General features: G+C 43.7%; 1 protein-coding gene across 1 annotated transcript in view; it reads right to left on the bottom strand.

The window, feature by feature from the left end:
- The window catches only part of PRKAR2B (protein kinase cAMP-dependent type II regulatory subunit beta), a 170,400-nt gene that overhangs the window by 13,643 nt on the left and 133,473 nt on the right, over window positions 1-23,284 (bottom strand). The window contains exons 4-5 of the mRNA XM_059725560.1: window positions 22,454-22,537; window positions 3,989-4,095 (exon numbers count right to left, since the gene is read on the bottom strand). Coding sequence (XP_059581543.1) covers window positions 3,989-4,095; window positions 22,454-22,537 — 191 coding nt within the window. The remainder of the gene's footprint in view (window positions 1-3,988; window positions 4,096-22,453; window positions 22,538-23,284) is intronic.

Here is a 23,284-nt window from a genome sequence, read left to right as displayed (position 1 = left end):
TTAAGAAAAGGAAAAAGGAGGCTCCAGGAAACTATAGACCAGTCAGCCTCACCTCAGTCCCTGGAAAAATCACGGAGCAGATCCCCAAGGAATACATTTTCTAAGCACTTGGAGGAGAAAATGGGGATCAGGAAAAGTCAGCATGGATTCACCAAAGGCAAGTCATGCCTGGCCAACCAAAAACTTTCTTTACTGTCCAAGCCCCCAAGACCTGGAATAGACTCCCTCCAGAGGTGGTGCAGGCACCTACTCTGGACTTATTCAAGAAACATTTGGATGCTTATCTTGCTGGGGTCCTTTGACCCTAGCTGACTTCCTGCCCCTGAGGCAGGGGGCTGGACTTGATGATCTTTGAAGTCCCTTCCAGCCCTAATGTCTATGAAATCTATGAAACCTGATTGCCTTCTATGATGAGATGACTGGCTCTGTGGATGTGGAGAGACCAGTGGATGTAGTGTACCTTGATTATAGCAAGGCTTTTGATACGGTCTCCCACAGCATTCTCGCAGGCAAGCTAAGGAAGTATGGACTGGATGAATGGACTGTAAGCTGGATAGAAAACCGGCTGGAGCACTGGGCTAAGAGGGTAGTAGTCAATGGCTCAATGCCTAGTTGGCAGCTGGTATCAAGTGGAGTGCCCCAGGGGTTGGTTCTGGGTCCAGTTTTGTTCAGTATCTTCATCAATGACCTGGAAGATGGCATAGAGAGCACCCACAGCAAGTTTGCAGATGATACCAAGCTGAGGGGAGTAGTAGATATGCTGGAGGGTAAAGCTAGGATTCAGAGTGACTTACACAAATTGGAGGATTTGGCCAAAAGAAATCTCATGAGGTTCAATAAGGACAAGTATGAAGTCCTGCACTTAGGATGGAACCGTCCCATGCACCAATATAGGCTGGGGGCTGACTGGTTGGGCAGCAGCTCTGCGGAAAAGGACATGGGGGTTACAATGGACAATAAGTTGAATATGAGCCAGCAGTGTGCCCTTGTTGCCAAGGAGGCTTACGGCATACTGGACTGCGTTGGTGACCTGTTGCCAGCAGGTCAAGGGAAGTGATTATTCCCCTCTATTCAGCAATCATGAGGCCACATCTGCAGTACTGTGTTCAGTTTTGGGCCCCCTGCTACAGAAAGGATGTGGACAAACTGCAGAGTCCAGCAGACGACAACAAAAATGGTGAGGGGGCTGGGGCACATGACTTCTAAGGAGAGGCTGAGGGAACTGGGCTTATTTAGTCTAGAGAAGAGAAGACAGAGGGGATTTAACAGCAGCTTTCAACTACCTGAAGGGGGGCTTGAAAGGGGATGGAGCTAGACTGTTCTCAGTGGTGGCAGATGACAGAACAAGGAGTGATGGTCTCAAGTTGCAGCAAGGGAAGTTTAGGACAGATATTAGGAACAATTTTCTTACTAGAAGGGTAATAAAGCACTGGAACAGGTTACCCAGAGAGTTGGTGCAATCTCCGTCCTTGGAGGTTTTTAAGACCAGGCTAGACAAAGCCTTGGCTGAAATGATCTAGTTGGGGATGGTCCTGCTTTGAGCATGGGTTGGACTAAATGATGTCCTGAGGTCCCCTCCAACCCTAATTTTCTATGATTCTCTGATTTCAAGCAAGGGGGGGCCCATGGCTCAGCACTGCTCAATATGTGTGTATAATCCAGATATCCCTCACAGAGGATCCATGTGCTAATTATCCTCCAGCCATGACTGGAACCTGGTGTTCTTGTCTTGAGTCCTGGGATCCTCCAAAAATTTATATTCAGATGACGCACAGGGCAACCTGGTCTGGCTTCACCTGATGTGTGTCTGTGTGTCCAATATAATCATATGTGACAGGCTGAGAGAGGGGCCAACAGACGTAATCTGGGCAAATTGTTTGGGTTCCTATTTGGTGATGTCTGACAGACATTTAAGGCTGGTGAAGAGACAGGAATCACTGGAAATGAGAATGAAAGATGCAGCTCAGCTATGGGGGTGAAGAGAAAGTCAAAATATTTGCAATGTAATGGCTCACTACATTGACTTGAAAGAGTCAGTATTGAGGAGGACTGCACTCAATGGACACTACCATACATATTATTCAGATGGGGTACACTGACCGATCCTTGTGGTAGGTTCCCATCAGCATGCTTTCACCATATGGGCACTGCATTTTATAGTCACGCTCAGTGTGGCTGTATTTAAACTTCTTATTTAGTTTGCATTGCTGAGCACATACTGCTTTTGGTAGTGGTTCAAAGACAGACAATGTATGTAGTGAGGGTCCCTGTATGCATATATAAGATAAGGAGCTTTTTTCTCCATGCTGACTGGGGGAAAGGACTCATCTTGTATTTGAGTAAATATTAAAAATAAAGATGAACTCAAGTTTTATTTTAACCAATATGTATAAATGCATAAAATCCACATAAAGAAATGATTTCTCAATGTTATACTTCTACCAGTAAATCAATTTAAAATGTAATAGCTTTGAAAATTGAAGCATTTCTTAAAGTCTTAATTGGGTATAGTGCAAGGTACAGTTGCAATATTCACAATGGAGGTAGTATATAATTGAGTTAATGTAAAGTTTAATATAATATTACAAAAATATACTGTATTTTTTCACATACAACATGCATCTTTCTTTCAAAAAACAGCTGCTGGAAACTGAAGTGTGCATTATAAGAAAAGAAGTACAATAATGGCAGTTTCTGTCCCTTATGCTTTTGCTGGGCAAAAGTAAAGGTAACTGCACATGACCCACAAGGAGCAATATAACGCGCAGGCTCAGCTCCACAGCTGCTGCTACTCATCTACTACAAGGAAATTTTTTCCCCTTCATTCTGCCTTTCAAAAGCAAGGTGTGTATCTTGTTCTGAGGTGTGTTTTGTGCAATAAAATATAGTACTTTATGTGTGTTCAATATAAAGGGTTTTTTCCATCAAAATTAGTTACCTACAGTTTTTGCCCTGAGAAAGCGTGACATCAGCACCCTCTCTGAGCCTAAGCCATTAATATGTTCAGTGTTCAATATATCTACATTGTAACTGTTTGCAGTTAGTTAGAATCAAATCTCTACAATTTCTCCAAAGTAAAGGACACTGTAGATAGTTGTACAGTAACCACTTGGATCTGACAGAATTCAGTATAGCTGCTGCTACAATTGAAAAAAGAAGTGTCTAAGACATAAGCCAGCAAAACTGGTGAAACTTAGACTCCAGTAAAGAATTTTTACTCTGCCACAGGATTCTCAGAGACATGTAGAGAAAATAGGTTTTTCTGTCTAGAAAGCTAGTTTTAATATCTCCGACTGCAAGTTCTATCACAAATCATTGTACCATGTTTCACACTGAAGGTACAAGATGGAAGTTATTCACCTGAACCTGGATAGAGTCTATGCCAACATCTATACTGTTAAATTGGTGAGAATTTAATCAAAAGTAAAGAGCAGCAGTATCAAGGTAAATGGTGTTCAAAAAAAAACCAAAAACAAAAAAAACAACCTGTTTCAGGAGAAAGTAAAATGTATCGTTTTATTTATCTAAATCTCTGCCATATCAGAGCTGCATGAGTAGTATAGATCCTTGTACAATTCTTCGAAAATGTAACTTTTATAGTCCATCTTATATTTTTTGTGAACAAGCATGTTTCCCAGCAGTACCTGGTACAGTTACCACATTTCAGATATTTAATACTATATCTTTTCCAGCTATTACCTGAATTAAATTCTCCTTTCAGTTTAAGAAATAGTCTTTGTGACAAAGCATTAAATCAAGAGGCTAGTGATGAGTTCCAATACAAACATTTTATTACTGGCAAGAGAAAACTAGGTATTTTCACATACTACTCTCTTTCATTCTGTCACTATTCTACTGAGTAATATATATGTATTTGCTCTCTCTCATGCAAACACCTCTGATTCAAATAAAAATATATATAAAAATAGATTTTCATTGATACAAGTGTGCATAATTCTCTGGGATTCAATTGTGCATAATCACTCACCTGTCAATTACATAGAAGTTGTCACCATCATCACCTTGATCAATGACATGCTCCCCTCCTTCAATCAGCTTTTCAAACATAGCATCCAATACCTGGGACATCTGTTCCTATTTTAAAACAAAGAATACAAGATAAAAACTACACTCTGCTTTTATAGAATTACTTTTCGAGTGAGCCATTTTGTTTCTGTTTAAATACAGTACTGAACCCAGCTCAGATGATGGCAGCACCATTATAGTATCTAGAAATGTCACAATGCAATTATGTCTAGACTTACCAGAAACACAGTGTGGTTTTTAACCAATATGGTACCTTTCAATTCCAGATTGTTCAGAACAAAAACCCAAACCCACAATGTTGGTACTACTGTTATTTGCTTTCCTAATGCATATGGCTTCCTTGGATTACATACAAATTGTACATAAGCATCTGAGGGTAGAATTTTGTTTTGTGATTATGGGACTTCCTGTTATGCTCAGCCATGGTTAAGCTAAGAGAGAACTCAGGAAGGACAGGTCTCAATGACTGCTGAATGACTTAATGAGCAGAGTATAGGAATCTCTGGCCAATGAATGACCAGAATGAGAGATGTAGGAAATAAAAACACACTAATGAGCAGAGAAGCTGATCCAAGGAGTAAAGAAAAATTAATGAGGACAGGTGCAGAGATAAGAGAACTAAAGATGCTATATGTGCAAGGTTGGCAAAGGAACAAGTAAAAATGAGCATCTTGGCAAAAGGACAGAGAAACCCTGGCACATAATTTGGGTAATTTCAAGTATAAATATAGGTGCCACAAGACTTGTTCTTTGTTGCAAATTAGTGGGGGGTGTAATAGATGCACATTTGCTACCATTGTCCTGGACAGTTTCACTGAGTTGGGCTGATTACTAAATAAACTAGCTAGTCTACTATACAAGTGGTAATAAAACTCTCAGAGCTTTTTGCCACTGGGCATGAAATCGAGTTGTTTTGCTTTGCACCCAGGCTTGAGGAGGCCACTTGCAGGCAATGGCTTCTTGGAGTACACAGACACCAGCAGCCTAAACACCATGAACAATAGTGAGCAAGAAGCCACCCAAACAGCACACATGCCAGAAAAACACTTGGCAATGCTGATCTCTGATTCAGTAAGTGGCAAACTGCTCTCTTACAGTATTGCAACCTGTAATGGCAGAATATTCCAAGTTAGGTAATCCCCTCCTTCCCTCCAAATTACCCCACAATTTGAATAAGTAAGGATGCATGCGTAGCAAATTAAAGACAGTCCATACAGGTTTAAAGAAAAAAAAAAGGGAACATTTGGAGGAAAATATGCAGGGTCATGGTAGAATAATAACAAAAGTTAAAAACGTAGACTTTTACAAATTATGGGTATGGCCATATGGCTAAAACAGCATGCTACTAAATTAATGGAGCGAATTAGAGAGAAAACTAGGAAATTAGAAGAAACTAACTACACAAGCAATAGAACACTAGAAGATTTGTGCCCTACTGGCAGAGCAGCAACCAGCACAAACACATGGTACATTGCAACAAGTACAAGAACAGAATAAACTATTGGAAACAGTAGTTAAAAATTTTTTTTTAAAAAGGAGAGGGCTGTCCCTCCATATTAATTTTATAGAACAACAACCCAGATGGGGTAATCAGACAGCAGCTGGAATGTGGGGGCAGAAATGGGAAAAGATGACTTTGGCAAAATTAAAGGCAGCAGTCCTTCAAGGACTGGGCACAGACAGAAGTGACAATTTTTGCCTGATCTGGTCACATAAAGTAGTTTATAGCTGTGACCAAACACAAGTGCATGGCTGCAGACAAACGTAAAACTGGCCAGTTGGGTGAAAATCTGAACCCTTGTTGCATGAGGGGTCAGATGAAGATGTTTAAAAAGAGTGTCTTCTGTAACTTCTGTCTGTGCTGCCTGCCAGCCTCCAGCTGTTTTCAGAATGGGAGGGAGGAAAGGGAGTGGAAGGAGTTTGGCTTAAGGATTTTTCAGCCCCTGCTGGAGGGTGAAACATTTATATATGTCATCTAAGCATGCTGCTTTAAGAAAGGGATGCAAAAAATAAAAAACGCACTGAAGCTTATAAGGGAAGAACATTTGAAAAGTGTAAAACTCTTAATCAGCTAAAGTTTCAGAATCCGGTAACTAGTGAGGCATTAAAATCTAGCGCCTGGAAAAACACCACACTAAAGATAAAGGTGAACACCCTGAATACTGACATGAATAAGTTGAAAATGTTTTTTTTTCAACATGAGCTTTAAATTAAGGCAAAAAAGCTGAAATTCTTACGGGTGTGAATAAATTAAAAACAAAAAGCAAACTGACTGCTTTGTTTGGGCTCACAAGAATGTTTAAATCAGTTAAAAAAGAATTAACAAAGCCTTGGTTGTACAACACATAGCTGTTTTAACTTCTGTATCCTTTTTACACACTTTTGAAGATACTAATGTACATGGGTTAACTAATTTTTCTCTTCCTAAACTGGCAAGTTAATCTAAAAGGAAAAGTTCAAACCAGTATTTTATCAACTATTTTCTTTTCACCTTAGAAGTTTGTGGTTGTTCCTTAAAATTTGTAACTTTTATTTTTTTTTGTTAAATCTTACTCTCACTTTATTTTTCAAAGCCTAGAAATGAATGTGAGTTCCATCAAAGTAATAAGTTAACAGTTCTCATCCCTGCCTAAAAGTGATGCTTTTAAGTATGCTTTTGTTTGTAAGTGTTGTGTTGTGTAGAATGTACACCTATCTTTTGTGTGTTGTTTGCTGCAACAAACATGAATTTGAACTTAAGCTGTACTCTGTTTAGGAAGGTAATGAGGAAATTATAATAGTACATATGCTGCATGAGGACACACGAGAACTATTCAATCCTACAACACAGTAAAAAGTATTGCAGATATAGAGTTTTCTTGTACATTTAATATTTTAAAAATTCAGGACATTTCTAGCACTTCTACTTAATATAGATTCATTCTATATGTGAAGGGGGGCAAGCGCAGCAGTGGCCAACGGCGATTGGGGTCTGCCTGCAGATGCCGTCGGCGGAGTCGGGACAAGGGGGTGGGCGGCGAGCGGCAACCGCCCACAGGCGCCGCTGGCAGTGTTGGTGGCGCTTTTTGCAGGGGTGCACTGCCAATCTCAGTTGGTGCACATGCGCTCGCGTGCACCCCCTATGCGTCACCAATGGCCTGGGTCATAATTGGGTATAATTAGGACTACTTTAATGCATATGCAAGAGAGGATAAACAGACAACCTTAGTTCTGATATTTCCTAATTTTTCAAGCTTTGTATTTGTAATATAGCTCTTGTTTATATACTATAACACACACAAAATGCAGGTGCAGCTTTTCTACTTCTTTAATTGCATATTTAAAAAACCATAGCTCAGGGTTACCAAACATATAGCTCAGCAGCCCCATTCAGCTCATAGGACTCTTGGCAGGATAGGGACCTTGGGGTTAGAGCTAGCAGGAGGTGTGTCCTGCCACAAAATTTGGGGCTATGGAGCCCAAATGGATGTGGCTGTTAGTGGTAGGAGGTAAGCAAGAGCTGTGTTGACAGCCTCACGGCTGCTTGCCCCACTGTTCCCTCTACCACTGCCACCTCCACTGGTAGCTTTCCAGTCTAATCCTAATCCACTTTCCAAAGTGGTGAGATTACAAATACGAGAAGTGGTTTAAATTAAACAGATTTTGCTAATACAAATGCTGTATTAATCATCTATATCATGCAGTCTTAATAACATTCACGGTTGCTTCATTACTTGTAAATGTTTTTTCTAACACAGCAAAAATACAGATTCCTCGCTGAGGACAATGTTTGTGCCAAATTTGAAGTTTTTCTAGAAAGTGGACTGAATGCCAACAGAGAGCATTTGAAATTATTTAGAATTGGTTTTCTTAATTTAGCCCCATGGATTTTCTACAATCTTTAAAAAATAATTATACTTTGGAAATATGCATGTGAATGTCAGTTAGAAAAGGAACATTTTGGAGAAAGTGATGGAAGCTAAGATTGTTACTACAACAGCCCACTGTAACATTACTTCAAAATTATCTTCTTTTTGACAGAGGAGGAATCAATGCCACACTTGTTACACTAGGGGATGAGGGAGAAATCAGATTTGCTAAAGACATCCATAGTCAATACCACATTTGTATTCTAAGACCCCTGATCAAAACTTGCAGTTCTTTCCAGGCTATTTGTTTGAAATGTTGTCATTAATGTAGTTATCCCTAAAATATTCATCACAGTTGGTCTTTCATGGGAAGGTTAAAATACACTGGATTTACAAAATAACTTTATCAGAAGAATGAAGAAACAGGGCTTGACTATTATCTCATCTATATTAGTTTTACATCAGTACAATTGACCTGACTTCAGTGGGATTATTCTTGAATTACATACACCTGTGAAAGATCAATCAGAATCACAGACATCAAACAACAACAGAGGAAGTAGCACAGTGAGGCTTTGTGTACACTGTATTTTCCAAATGTTGTTACTATCAGAAGTACCAATATTGGGTGCAGACAGAAGTGCCAATTTTTGCCTGATCTGGCCACAGAAAGTGGTCTATAGCTGTGACCAAACACAAGTGCACAGCTGCAGACAGCTTCAAAAATGGCTGATTGGGTGAAAATCTGAACCCTCATTGCATGAGGACTCAGATGAAGACGTTACAAAACAAAGCGTCTTCTGTAACTTCTGTCTGCGCTGCCTGCCAGCCTGTTGCTGTTTTCAGAATGGGAGGTAGGAAAGGGAACGGAGGGAGTTCGGTCTGGGGTTTCTTCATCTCCTGCTGGAGGGTGGGACAGGTGTGTTGGAGCCCTCCCCTCCCAGGTCGGGGGCGGGGGGGGCTCAAATCCCCCACTGCACCCTCCAGCACCGACTCAGGAACCCCTAGAATGAGCTCCCTCTGCTCCCCTTTCCCCCTCCCATTCTGAAACAGGGACAGGCTGGGAGAGAGGATGGGGCATTGCTAGGGGAAACTGGCTGCAGGCTCCAAGCCAGAAGCTAAGATTCCCCTCCCCCCTGGAACCAACAGTGAACTTCTGTTTGGTCTAGGGGATCTCTTTACTGCTGCCACTACTGGAATTAAAAAGAGTTAGAAAATGTGGGAAAATTTACAATCAAAATAGTGACCTGAAAAAGAACAAATTGCAGTCTCAAGCTTGTCTAAATCCATCCCAAACATACAGCTGCTCCAATAAAAATATCACCCACAAAAGTCCTTGCCTTTTGAGTATTTCCTGGACCACCACAACTATTACATCACTCTAACACTACCAAAAGCAAAATAGTTTATTTTACATAAAACCTAACTCTACCTTGAAGCATTTTGTGTAATCTCATGACAAACACTATCTGTCTTTCTAGTCAATCAAAATCTACCTCTCCTTGTAATTATAAAATTCATAGCATAGGGCTAAAGGAATATTTAATATGGAGAAAATTATCATTCTGACTGACAATGACTGAAGAAAATGGAGGGTTTATTCTTAGTCCTTCTATTCCCACAGTATGCAAATTACCTGCTTGGTAAAGTAAAATGGCTCTGACTCACTTGAAAATAACCATTCTAATGCATAAGAAATTAATTTAATATAATAGGGAAAAACTTTGTTTACTTCAAATTAAACTATGTTTGATATCACATTGCAGGAAGTGAAATTACCTGCAATATTTAACAGAAATATTCATAAGAACAACATCCTCAAACAGATTGTTTTCAAAATGCTTTGCTTACCTGTACAAAATTAATGGTACAGATCTCAGGAAGAGAAATATATGCAAAGATTCCACATAAAGAATGGCTTCAGAAGTCCTGATGGTATAGTAAATGTAGACATTGGTTCACAACTTTTCTACTGGTCCTTAGGCATACTTGTTAAGTATTTTTATTAGTACAGTTGGCAAGTATACCCAAAGTGCACACAGTTTGTGACTTTGAAAGCTTCTAGAAATGTCATATAATGGAGAAAAATAAAAGCATCAGATAAATAAGTAAAACCCTATGCAATACAGTTCCACCTAGCCATGCCTCAGGGCCGTGTTACACAGTAATTTTAGGTGGCTTCTGGAGCTCTTAATTTCCTCCTGAGTCAAGGCAAGTGGGGATGCTGGGGCACACCAGGGCTGGGCACAGTGTCTTGCCCTCTGGGCATGTTGGGCAGAGCAAGCACTGCAGCCCTGGAGTGCCCAGAAGCCACATAGTGCCTTCTGCCACCTCTCAGACTGGCTTTGCTCCCACCAGGTAGAACGAGCCAGTCTGAGTGATGGTGGAGGGGCAGTGCCTTCTACCACCATTACTTGGACTAGCTTGCTTCTCCTGCCAAGCACAGAGAGCTGCACAGCCATGGAGCCCAACAGCCATGATGCAATGCTTCCTGCTGCCACTTGGACTAGCTCTGGTCCCACCAGGCAAAGTGAGCTGTCCAACTGCTAGCAGGAGGCACTGCACCATGGTCTCTGGGCACTCTGGGGCTGTGGCGCTTGCTGTGCTTGGCAGAAGCAGCGAGCCAGTCCTGCCCCTAGCTCCTAGTGCTAACCCTGCTCACCATGCCTCTAGTGGCAAGTCACAGCTTGCAGGTGAAGGACAGCCAGAGATTGTTTTTTGCCTTAGATTTCATAGACATTAGGGCTGGAAGAGACCTTGAAAGATCATCGAGTCCAGCCCCCTGCCCCAGGGGCAGGAAGTCAGCAGGGATCATAGGATCCCTGCAAGATAAATATCCAAATGTCTCTTGAAGGCATTCAAAGTAGATGCTTGAAGCACCTCCAGCGGCAGTCTATTCCAAACCTTGGGGGCTCGGACAGTAAAGAAGTTCTTCCTTATGTCCAGCCTGAAACAGACATGGAGGGGTTTGTGACCATTCAACCTTGTCATCCCTTGGGGTTCTCTGGTGAACAGATGTTCCCCCAGATACTGGTGGTCACCCTGATAAACTTATAAGTGGCCATCAGATCACCCCTGAGCCTGCGCTTTTCCAGGCTGAAGAGTCCCATGGCTCTCAGCCTCTCATCATAAGGTCTGTTTTCCTGACCTCTGATCATGCACATGGCTCTCCTCTGGACTCTGTCAAGCTTCTCCACACCCTTTTTGAATTGTGGAGCCCAAAACTGGACGCAGTACTCCAGCTGCGGCCTCACCAACGCCGAATACAACGGGAGAATGACGTCCTGGGATTTGCTTGAGAAGCATCTATGGATGAAAGCCAGTGTTTTGCTCACTTTTCTAGGTGCAGCATCACATTGAAGGCTCATGTTCATCTTGTGGTCAGTCATGACCCCCAAGTCCCTTTCATCCTTAGTGCTAGCCAGTGTAGCACTGCTGAGCCTATAAGGATGCTGCAGGTTTTTCTTCCCAAGGTGGAGAACCTTGCATTTCTTGGTGTTAAACACCATCGGGTTCTCATCCGCCCATCTGCTGAGCCTGTCCATGTCAGCCTGGATCACCCTCCTGTCCTCAGGTGTGGATGCTTTACCACAGAGTTTGGTGTCGTCGGTGAACTTGGCCAGTCTGCTTCTGATACCAATATTCACATCATTAATGAAGATGTTGAATAATGTAGACCCTAGGACAGAGCCTTGAGGGACCCAACTGGTCACAGCGCACCATGAGGATTGACTTCCATCAACCACCACTCTCTGGGTCCTACTGCCGAGCCAATTCCCCAGCCAGTGGATTGTGGTGAAGCCAAGGCCGCAGTTGGCCAGTTTTGCTAAGAGGTGATCATGGGATACCAGATCGAAGGCTTTTTTAAAGTCAAGATATATGACATCAATCTCTTCTCCCTTGTCCAACTGATAAGTCACCTGGTCATAAAAGGAAATACGATTGGTCAAGCAAGACCTAGCCGCAACAAACCTGTGCTGGCTATCCCTCAGGATGTTGCAGTCGGCCAGTCTGTTAAGACTGGCCTCTTTGATAATCTTTTCTGAGACCTTCCCTGGGACAGAGGTCAGGCTGATGGGCCTGTAGTTTGCCGGATCCACTTTCCTCCCTTTCTTGAAGATAGGCACCACATTGGCCTTCTTCCAATCTTCGAGGACTTCACCAGAGTGCCAGGAGTTATCAAAGACCCGTGCCAGGCACTGAGCTATGATGTTTACCAGCTCCTTGAATACCCTGGGGTGTAAACTGTCAGGGCCAACTGACTTGAAGGTATCCAGCCTGTCATGAGGTGTTCCTTCACGAGGTCACCATTGATAGAGGGTAAGGAATCTCCCTCACCTGGGCCTCCCTGTCCCCTAATGGGCAGGGGCGTCCCGTGGGACTATTGAAAGACCGACGCAAAGTACCCATTTAGCAAGCTGGCTTTTTCTTGGGCGTTGGTTGTCAGTTGTCCCATCTGGTTTAGCAGGGGTCCAATGTTGCCCTTGCTTTTCCTCTGGCTCTGCACATATCTAAAAAAGGACTTTTTATTGTCCTTGATACTTGTAGTCAGTTGGAATTTCGTCGCAGCCTTGGCTTTCCTGGTTCGCTCCCTGCAGGTCCGGACCAGAGCAGAATATTCCTCCTTGGAAGTGGATTCAGTCCTCCATCCTCTGCAGGTCTGTCTTTTCAGATGCAGGAGGTCTGCTAGTTCCCTGCAGAGCCAAGGGGGCTGCTGTGCCCTTTTGCAGTCTTTCCTCCGAGATGGAATAGACTTTGCTTGTGCTCCTGTGAGGAGCAACCACTCATCCTGAACTCCCTTCCCCTTTGGGTTGTGGCCCTTTAGGGCCTCACTGACAAGCCTCCTGAGCTTGTCAAAGTCAGCTTTCCTGAAGTCGAGGACTTCTGTATTGCTGACTGAGTTGCCACCTTTACAACAGATGGTGAAGGTGATCAGCTTGTGGTCACGGTCACCCAGCTTCCCTTTGAACATTAGGTCGCTGATTAGGTGGTCCGCCGTTGCCAGAACCAGGTCGAGCAGCACTTTACCTCTCATCGGCCTGTAGACTTCTTGCGTCAGATAGAGCTCATCCACGCACGAGAAAAAGCTTTGTAACCGCTCGGATTTGGCTGAGCGCTCTTCCCACGAGATGTCTGGGTAGTTGAAGTCTCCCATGACAACTAGCCTTGGGTGTGACTGCTCAACTAACCTGATTAACACTAAGCCAATGAACATTTGTTTGTCTTACAATAGAAGATGTAACAAGGCTTTTACAGACCAGTTGAAGACAACAATATAACACACTTAGGACCTGCCTACACTATTGTGTTAAGTGCCATAGAAAAATGAATGAGGAAATAAAAATTCCAGATTTGGTGCTGTCTTTGGAGGGCATGAAATAACTAAGGCATATCCAAGTACTCAAGGTCATTTAGTATTTCTTTTCATTAAATGCATCATTCACTAAGCACCACCTTTTGTTGGCATGAATGAAGCATGGGTTGTGTAGAAAAGTGAGAATGGAATTATTTAAGCACTGGCACATTTGATTCTGATATCTCTCCTAGCTTCTAAGTGTTTATCTTCACAACCTTAACACAATATAAAGTTTACATGCTGTATTTACTCAAATCTAGGGCAAAGGGTTTTTCCTCATTTAACGTGTGGCAAAAATCCTTTTAAGTAGATTCAAGTACAAGCAGGGGGAGAGGAGCGGGCAGCTGCTGCATCTCCAACTTCTACCCTGATGCCCCCTTGCCATCTGCCTCCCACGGCCTTTTACCACCTGCCCTGTGCCACTTACCCTCCAGGCCCAGGGCACAGAACACAAGATTACTCCAGCTCTCACCCAGCCATGTCGAAGTGGCAGTGATGGCAGCAACTCCAGCCCTAGCTTCAGCTCCAAGGCTGGAGTCAGACCTGCCAGCACTGCAACTGCTGCTGCCAGGCCAGAGCAACCATGTGCTCTATGCTGTAGCAAAAGTGGGGCTGGAGCTGGAGCTGGGAGAGTAAGCAGTAGTGGGGGGAGCAGAGGGAACGGCTGGGCGGCTGGGCCAGGTAGGGGGCAAATGCAGGGGGGTGCAGGCACAGGGAGCAGGTGAGAGCAGGGGCAAGTGGGAAGGGGCAGATGCCAGGGAGCACAAGCGCCAGGGGGGCAGGTGCTGGGGCATGCAGGTATACTGGGGCACGCAGGGGGGCAAGTGGTGGGGAGGGCAAACAGCAGGGAGCAAGGGGCAGGAGCCAGGCCACTTGACTCCCCCACCACCTGTTCCCCTACCGCTACTTGCCCTGTTGCAGCAATGGGGAAGAATTGAAGATGACCCTTCAATAATTAGAATGGAAATTTTAAACAAATTTTTCTATTTTCCATGTACAGAATCTAATTATTGAGAGTATGCTCATCTTAAATTCAAAGTCGTCTTACATTCAGGTAAATATGGTAGCTTGGGGAGGGGTGTTAAACAAACATTCAAGAATGTGTCTCACGTTCACTATGTCCTTGTACAAAAATAAAGATTCCAAATAAAATAAATCCTTAACAACATCAGTGTCAACAGCAGGAAGAGTTGCAAGTTGTAGCAGGAAGAGAAAAACAGAAATACTTTTCTTCATATCTAACTTTAAATGAAAGTTGAGTGGTTTTCACATAAGTACTTTCTAAAGAAAAAATATTTACTTGTGATCATGTGACTTCTTCAGGAGTAACACTGTCAGCTTTTTAATAAAAAATATATTAACTAACTGAAATCCAATGCCCGGGGCTATGCAGTTCCTGCTTTATGGAGTTCTAAGTGTTCCCCAGAACATAATTACACCGAGGAATTCAGTTCTCAAAGCAAGATGTGTTGCTACCACTCCCTCCCATCCCAAAGTCACTATTATTTCATATGCACTGTATGCTCTTAAGATCTTGTCTTCCCCATAGCTTCAGTGACTGTTCTCTTGTGATTTTCCTCCTGCTTCTCTTACTGTTCCCTCATCAAGTCATTCGGAGGATCTTCCTCATTCCTTCTCTACCTGTGGTACACCATGGGGCTCTGTCCCTGTTCATCTTCTCTTCAGCCCCTATGCCTGATCTCATCAAACAAATTCAACTACCATCTCTTGGGGAAATCTCAGATTTACATCTTTTCTCGAAACTTGTCTCTTTCTGTGAGAACTAAAATGTTGGCTTTTTGTGGCTCTTTACCTGTCAGCTCAAAATCAACATAAGTAATATAGGCTCTGGATCTTCCCTCTGCAATTCCTGCTTTGCTACCTCCTTTCTTAAGCACTACAGCTAACAATTACCTTGCCTATCACTCAGGCCCAGAACCTGGGGGCATTTTTATACATGCTCCGGGGGCAGGGGGGCAGTGCTTTAATTAGAGTGGCTCTGAAAGCTGCTTTAATTAGCACGCTAATTAGAACATTCCAGCAGACTCCATTAGCTGAGTCTGCTCTGACGCACTGTAATTACAACGCGGCAGAACAGCCTCCCCACACGTCTACAGGCACCCTATGTGTCTTCAACAACCCTCAGCTTGCCTTAGTGTTTCACATTTAGGCAACATCTTAGTCTTGCAGGGGTTTTTTGCTAAACATTTCTAAGTCATGGCCTTTTCTTTCCATCCATACACCTAAAACTCTTGTTCAGGCTGTTATTTTCACCTCAGTTGCTGTGACAACCTTTTCTCTAGCCTTGACAAATACCATCTTGATCCACTCATAACCAGCTAGAATACAAAGCTCATTTTCCTAGCTTGTCATCACTCTCCTTGTATTCTCCAACCAGCTTCCTCCTCTCCCTTGCCTCATGCAAAAGCTGTTTGTTGCACTTTCAAGGCCTTTATAATTTATACCAACCCTACCTATCATCTCTCATTTAGGTCAAGACCGTACCTTCTACCCCTGACAGAATAATGATGCCTTGTATTTCACCATCTGCTTTTGCCTTTTGCTGTTCCTTGTCTTATATTTAGACTATAAGTTCTTTGGGGCAGAGTTTTTGGTCTGTTTGTATAGCACCTAGCATAATGAGCTTCTAGATCATGACTAGGCCTCTTCAGCATTATGGCAATACAAAGAAATAAATGAACTTATGTCCAAGCTTAATTGATTTACTACAATTTCATAATTTTTTTAATATGAACTTTAAACCAAAGTTGCATGTGAATACACACAGAAAACACAGGTAAGAAATATAGAAAACATAGCACTACAGAGCAGTAATTACTGTGTTGGGATATACCCAAAATGGTGTCTAACACTGTCCTTCCAGGTCAAGTGAAAAATTGCAAGCCATCGCTCATGATTCTTTTATCCAGCTAAGCTTAGAATTACACAGTACAAGTAACATCCTCCAGGAATGCTCAGCATACGCAAAATAATGTGTTAGCTTCAATTTCTTTCAGGCCAGGAAGATATATAGGGCAATTCTACCTCAGAGTTTCTTTGAAAAAAATATCTAAGAGATAATAAAGAGACACTGAACATAACTGAAGTTGCACTGTGTTTGCTATATAGTCCATGAAGATTAAAAATCCAATCATCAGTATACCCTGGAAAAAGAACTTTTGCTTCAAAAGGAGAATATTTATGAAATGGGATTTGTCCTTTTGAGATACAGCTAGTTCTTTCTAAATCCCATAAAACAAAGTGGTTTTTCACCATTTTGGTTGCTCCATATCCTGTTAATTGATGTGTGTCATTCAGAGGGGAAAGAAAACAACACGCTCTCCACTGAACTTGTCCATTTCTTAAGCCAACTTGTCTCTAAGAAGCAAACACATTTAAATTGCTGATATAAACTTCCATTGCTCAATCAATTGATGTTAGTACTTGTTCAATGCGGGCTGGGTAAAAAGAATGGAAAGTTATGATAAAGGGAAGAGATAAAATAACTTCTGTACATCTCGTGTCAAATTTATTTCCATACTGCTTACATAAGATTAGATATTCTCTACTTAGAAGGCACACATGTACCATTTCGACTGTATTGTAGATGTTTGAAATGGTATGTGTGACAGGCAACAGTAGCAGTGCATCACTGGAGTCTGCTCTAAGCTGATGGAGACCACCTTCTATTAAGTTAGATGCCACGAGTACCAGAAGTCTTCTGGGAGATGTAAGGAATATGAGAGAGACATTGCACTGAAAAACTGTAATGCACTGAAAAAGTCTAATGATGAGAAAGGTAGTCAAAGGTTAGGACACTGATTTTCCCCTTGGGAAACCTCAGTTTAATTCAGTGCTCCATCACATTTCCTATGTGGCCTCAAGCAAGTGACGAGGCATCTCTGAACCTGAATTTCCATCAACAAATGGAGATAAAAGCAATTCCCTGCCTTGCACAGACATTGTGACGATTAAGAATGTGAGGGCCTGAAATACCCTAGTACGGTGACAATACAAATGTCAAAGACAGATCGGCATTCTTTTACTCCCAAAAATTTATTTCACACAATTTAACTACATTCTGTTCTTTCTTTTACCTACAATTTTACATAGCATGTTTATAAGTTAAAATGGCACCCTTGGATTCATTCTGGGCAATTTAAGATTTCCCACAGAATAGATTTCAGTATAATAGTAGAGGAGACAAGAAACAGAGAATGAACCAGGGTAGGGAACAAAGAGAGACACAGCAAGTTCATAGGAGAGGTAGACATAAATGACAGGAGGACCAAGGGAGTCAGGGAAAACAACTCAAGGCCCTGCAAGGGAATACTGAATGCCCCCCCAATTTCTTCTCTCTGTTCATTTTCTGGAACGTCTAGATTTTTTTGTGCCAGAGCACATACACCTCCAATTCTATTAACCTTCCAGAAGATAAAATCCTTTTAGTGCTGAAATTCAGGCAGCAATACCTTATCTTCCCTGAATATCTGTGGAAACTGGTCAGTGTAAGGGCTCAGACACCTCCTGCCTAATTTATTCCCTGTAAATATAACCTTTTCAGTGCTGGATCCCAAGCTAGACCACTGACCCTTCCCTTCAATTATACATGTGGTAGGATCTAGTCAAAACAATCAATTGAATTAGGTAGACAGAATTTGTGAAAAGTGTGTGTGTGTGTGTGTGTGTGTGTAATTTTCTGTAATAGACTCCTACAATTATATCCACTTCCCCGTATTTTAACAGAGAGGGTCTCAAGATGCCCTCCTTGGATGCTAAACTTGGTTTGAAGGCCACCCCTCTTCCCAACACGGTCTCTCCTGTACAAGGTATAGCCTTCTATACCTATGGAACAGTCATAGGTGGAGTCCCACCAGGTCTCCATTATCTCTATGAGATCATAATCTTTGTCATTCAGGAGAAGGGCCAGTTCCTCTTGCTTGTTTCCCAAATTCCTAACATTTGTGTAGACAATGCGATGTGACCTTTCCTTGTGCTGTTGTCAGAGTAGGTTCCCTTGGGCTACCTAACCTGTTAATACTATGGGTGATGTTTCCTGGGTTTGAACTGTTAATTGACCCCCCGGCCCCCAGTGATTCTAGTTTAAAGCCCTGTCAAGAAGGTCAGCCATTTTGGCCAAGAAGAGCCGCTTCCCTGTCAGGCTGAGGTGGAGGCCATCCCTTCCCAAGAAGCCTCTGCCTCTCTCCCTAAAGTATGGACTGTGGCTGAAGAAGCCGAACCCTTCACGATGGCACCATTGCCAGAGTCTTCTGTTAACCTCTTCGATGCACCTTTCTCTCTGATGCCCATGGCTTGTGACCGGGAGGATCCAGGAAACAACTACCTGTGCCCCTAGAACCCTTGAGCCCAGCCCCCAGAGCCTTGTAGTCACTCATGACCTGGCCAGGACTGTTCCAAGCCATGTCATTCATGCCCACATGGATGAGGATCATAGGATGGTGGTCGGAGGGCCGGATAAATTTGGGGATCCTCTCTGCTACATCCTGGACACAAGCCCCTGGGAGGCAAAAGACCTCATGGGCTAAGGGGTCAGGGCAACAGATCACTCCCTCTGTCCCCCTCAAGAGGGAGTCACCCACCACGACCACGCTGAGCCTTCTCCTGGGTGTGGTTGCTGGTGGCCCTCCATCTTCCCATGCTGGAGCCAGCTGCTCAGCTGGCTCTGCTGCTGTAAGGGATTTGAATTGGTTATGAAGCTCCAGGGCAGTGGTAATCCTGCTGCAGTGTCTCCTTGGGCCAGAGACTACCTTTGTCCAGGCAATCCCTAGCTGGACTTCATGGTGGCTCTTCATGTCCACACTGGTGTCACCACCCATCCTTACTCTTTCCACTTCATTCTTCTGGTGGAGAGCCTGGTAGTAGGTGTCCAGCTCCTGCTCTACATCCCTAATGGTGCGTAGCCTCCACACCTCTACCTGGCACCCCAGGGCCTCCACCGTTGAGCACACCCTACAAAGGGAGGTGTCAGTGCTCCTAAACCCAGCTGCCTGCATCTGTGCTAAGCAGCCTCCATAGCTGGAGGCCAGGAGCTCCATCTGGGTGAAGGCTGGGGCCATGGGTTCTGCCCGGGTGCGGGCAGGGACTGCAGGCTCCATTTGAGTAGGGGCCAGAACCATAGGCTCCATCTGGGTGGAGGCCTCAATGGTACCAGAGCGGGGGAGTCCAGCTGCAGGGAGGAATTTCAGGGTGCAACGTGTCCCTCCCACCACTGCACAGGTAGTAGTATGGGCTACTGCTGTGCCGACCCTTCTCTTGAGGCTCACCTCCTAGAGCCTCGTGCCCCTTCTGTTTGCCCTCCTGCATGAACTCCTGTGCTAACTCACGTGCCAGGCCCAGAGTGTACCTGTTTGCGCACTCTGTTCATGTGGCTCCCTGGGAGGCTGGGCCAAGTAGGAGCTGGGGGGGGGGGAAGTGTGACCCTCCTTGGCTTCTCTCAGCTGCTTCCTGCAGCTGGCTACTCCCCTCCCACTGCAGGCACCTCTTACCTCCTGGCTGTGCCGGGGGGCAGGGTCGGGGTCCACCGCCTGTCCCACTGGGGGGAGTCCTGGGGGTCCTGGCTGATGGGGACATGACGGGCTTCTGCCTATGTGTCTCGCTCCAGAGCTGGCCCCAAATTGCTCTGGAGCCAGCCCCAAACTAATTTTATAAACATTAGGGCTGGACAGGACTGTAGGTATCTGCTTCAGGCAGATAGAAACACAGAGATAGACTTCTGGTTGTTTAAAACTGTAACCTTACAGTTCCCAGCTTTGTAAAAATTTTAGCTCAGAACTGGGGGAATCTCTCTGAACCCTCTTACATTTGAACACTGCTCATGTCCTTCCTCTATCTGAAAGACTTTGCTCCTCCTTTCTGTCTCTAAAACCCTAACTAGGACCTGAAGTCATACTCAGTCTGGAAGGAACTGACTATGGCAGTGTCCATATGAAGGATGTAAGGGCTTGGGAAGTCAGAGTCACTGGTTTAATAGCTGCTTTTTTAGGCTCCTGGACTGCAGAGCCCTATGTTCCAAGGAAGGACTTAGTCATGATAAAAGATGTCCATATGTAAGATGTAAATACAATTTTGTATCATGGGCTGAACATATATGTAGGGACCTACCTAAACTGCAGTTTCATGGAAACCACAAAATCTGGGGTTCCTGCAAAAATCTGGGGTTGCCCATGAAATCCACAAAAAAAAAACCCTTAAAAAAATATTTAGTCTTCCCCTTCAGGGCAGGCTCCATAGCCCACCCAGAAGGGGAAGACTCCAGCTGGTAAGGCATCATAAAGGGGGCAGCTGCCACTCCTTACTCCTCCCCCCCTCCCCACCGCCCCGGGCCTCTCCGCCAATCAACAATGAGGGGCGGAACTGGACAAAGGGCAGCCAGCAGTCAAGATGGCGGCTTTCCCCTTATCCCTCCTCCTCCCCAAGGCCTCTCTTCCAATCAGCACTAAGGGTTGGGGCCGCTGCAAAATGCCCACAAAATGGGCTCCTTGCACTATGAAAATGACTTTGTCTCCCCGCAAGTCAAGTAGGTCCCTGCATATATGTACATTTGCCTGAGGGTAGGTTTTGTACTCTGTTCTAGATAGGTAAATTGCCCAGGAGAGGTGTTTGAGACTCCACAGCAAGAGCCAAGATGGAGAAGCCATCAAGTGGCAACCTCATGCTGCCCACTTTGATTATCCTTCTACTGCTAGTGCACTCTCCTCTCCCCCTACTCTGGCTGTGGGTACAGCAAGCATACTGACAATTCAGTTACGAAAGGATTAAAACTGTAGGGATTTTTTTATTTTATTTTTTGCCTGAGCTGGAAAGGGAGGGTGAGTGAGCTGTAAATTAGGCTCCTCCCCTGCTCTGTCATAACTCTGAGAAAATGTCTTCTTCTTTATTCTGCCTTCCCTAAAACAAAGTGTGTGCTTTATTTGGGGGTATTTGGTATGCAAGAAAATATAGTAGTTCTGTAAGAGGGAAACAAACAGCTAGTCTTCAACTGAGAGCAGACAGTGTATCCTTTAGTCTGCTCAGAAAGAAAGAAAATTTAGATAGGAAAAATTAGTTTTTAAAAGCTTTTATATGCTATTAAAATTGTACAGAGAAAGGAAGCTAGATTCAAAATTGCTTAAAAGACCCACTGGTTATCCTGCTAGACAGAAAAGGACTGGTATTCTAGAAACAGTCAAGGAATCAAGAAAAGCACTCATGTTCCAGGTGAGACCAGGAGAGGTAAAAGGCAATAGAGGCCAAAACAGACAAAACAGAGAGAGATTGTGGGAATAATAGAACTTCTAGCAAGTGTGGAGGATGCCAGAAAAACATACAGTAACTGGAGAAGTGACTGGACCTCATTCAGAAAAAGCTAGCAAAATAAGCAAGAGTTGGAGTGGAAGCTGCTGCTCATGGACAAGAAACAGCTGGAACTAGAGTCTAACCTGCTGAAAGACAGCACAAGCTCTGGCATATGGAGGCATATTGTCAGGGTGAGCATTTGTATGAGGCCGCAGCCCATGTTTTGATTCACTTAAAAACAAATGAACAATCGAAAACAGCACCAGGAATTTTCTTAAGTATTTTCAATTAATTGATGGGCGTTTGTGTGTTTATACTTCCTGGTCTCATAACATATTTTTAAAATAAGCTTTGAACAAGATAAAGCACTTTACAATCATTTTAGTGATTTCATTTGCTCCAGTATCAACATAACATTACATGATATTAAACAGCAAAATGGAGCAGTGTTTGTCACAGATTTTCATAATACCGTAAGCCAAAATCTCTTGCCAATTCAACAGTGGCTCTGAAAGGGTTAACACTGTAGCTCTGTCCCTGAACAGAGTACTCTGCTCCTCCCTCTTGGGCTGGCAGAGAGGAGCACAGCAGCCATTACAGCTGCCATACATGCTCCCAGTCCTCCATTCCAACAGAGAAAATCAGCTTCCCCACTTAAGACATGCACCCCAATTTTGGGGGGCAGATTTTCAGGGGAAAAGTGCATGTTGTATGCAAGTAAATATGATACTGTTCCTTTGGTAACAGGAACACACCTACTACAGTTTACAAAATACTCAGGAAAAGCAACAATAAATCTTTTATCTTACAAGATCTGAGCTTGTTGGAAAAACTTCTATAGAAGACTCAAATTTGATTAATTTTTTTATTGACACTTAAGTCTTGTTCAGTGTAAAAAATATCTTACCGGATCTAGGTTCTTAAAAAGAAGAATGTCCTTGCAAGCCTCTTGCAATCTGTTTCTTTGATCATCTGTTTTAGGGTGAATAACCTGGAGAATATAATGGAAATTTTATGGTATAATTTAACTTTTTCAGTGCAGCAATTTAAAAATGATCACAAAACAGCAAGTAACTGAAAGACTGAGCTAAGACTGCTAAGAAATTTTACATTAAAGCATGGTTACATTTGGTAACATCTTCATCAAAAGGCTGGTGAATTTGAAAACATACCTAATGACAATACAGTAACAACGTGAAGAATTACTACATTTATACTTGCACAGCTAGAGTTGTACTAATACATCGCATCGGTTCACATTATACTGGCACCAATAAAAGGAAAATTGACATTATCAGCAATCGGCTTGTTTGGCTGATGTGGCCAGTAAGGTTGCCAATAAATGCTGTGTGCATGGGTGCAGCCGCAGCATGCACACGGCCAGGAATGCAGCTCGACAGCTTGGAGAGCAGCATCTGGCCGGTAAATCTGTTGGAGGGAAGGGGAATGCGGAGGGGCAGATCGAGGCCTCCACAAGAGAGTGGGGCTAACAGGCACTGCCTAGGCAAGGCAACGCGTGGGATGGAGCCACAAGGGGCTCATCCAGGGGTGCAGGGGAGGCAGCTTCTGCCACTGCACACCCCCCCGTGGGAGGCATGGTGGGGTACGTACCCCCGGATCTGTGCACAGGGCAAGGGTGGGCTGCCCACTGCGCACTCGGGGCTAGAAGTAGTGCTGGGTTCTTCCTGGAAGGAAGGCTGGGCTGGGGCTGCGCTCAGGCTGGGCAGAGGTCATGGTG

This window comes from Alligator mississippiensis, chromosome 4 (assembly GCF_030867095.1).
Source record: "Alligator mississippiensis isolate rAllMis1 chromosome 4, rAllMis1, whole genome shotgun sequence".
Classification (NCBI taxonomy): Eukaryota; Metazoa; Chordata; order Crocodylia; family Alligatoridae; genus Alligator; species Alligator mississippiensis.
The sequence above is the reverse complement of the archived record's forward strand: the minus strand, read 5'-3'. Positions and strand labels throughout refer to the sequence as shown.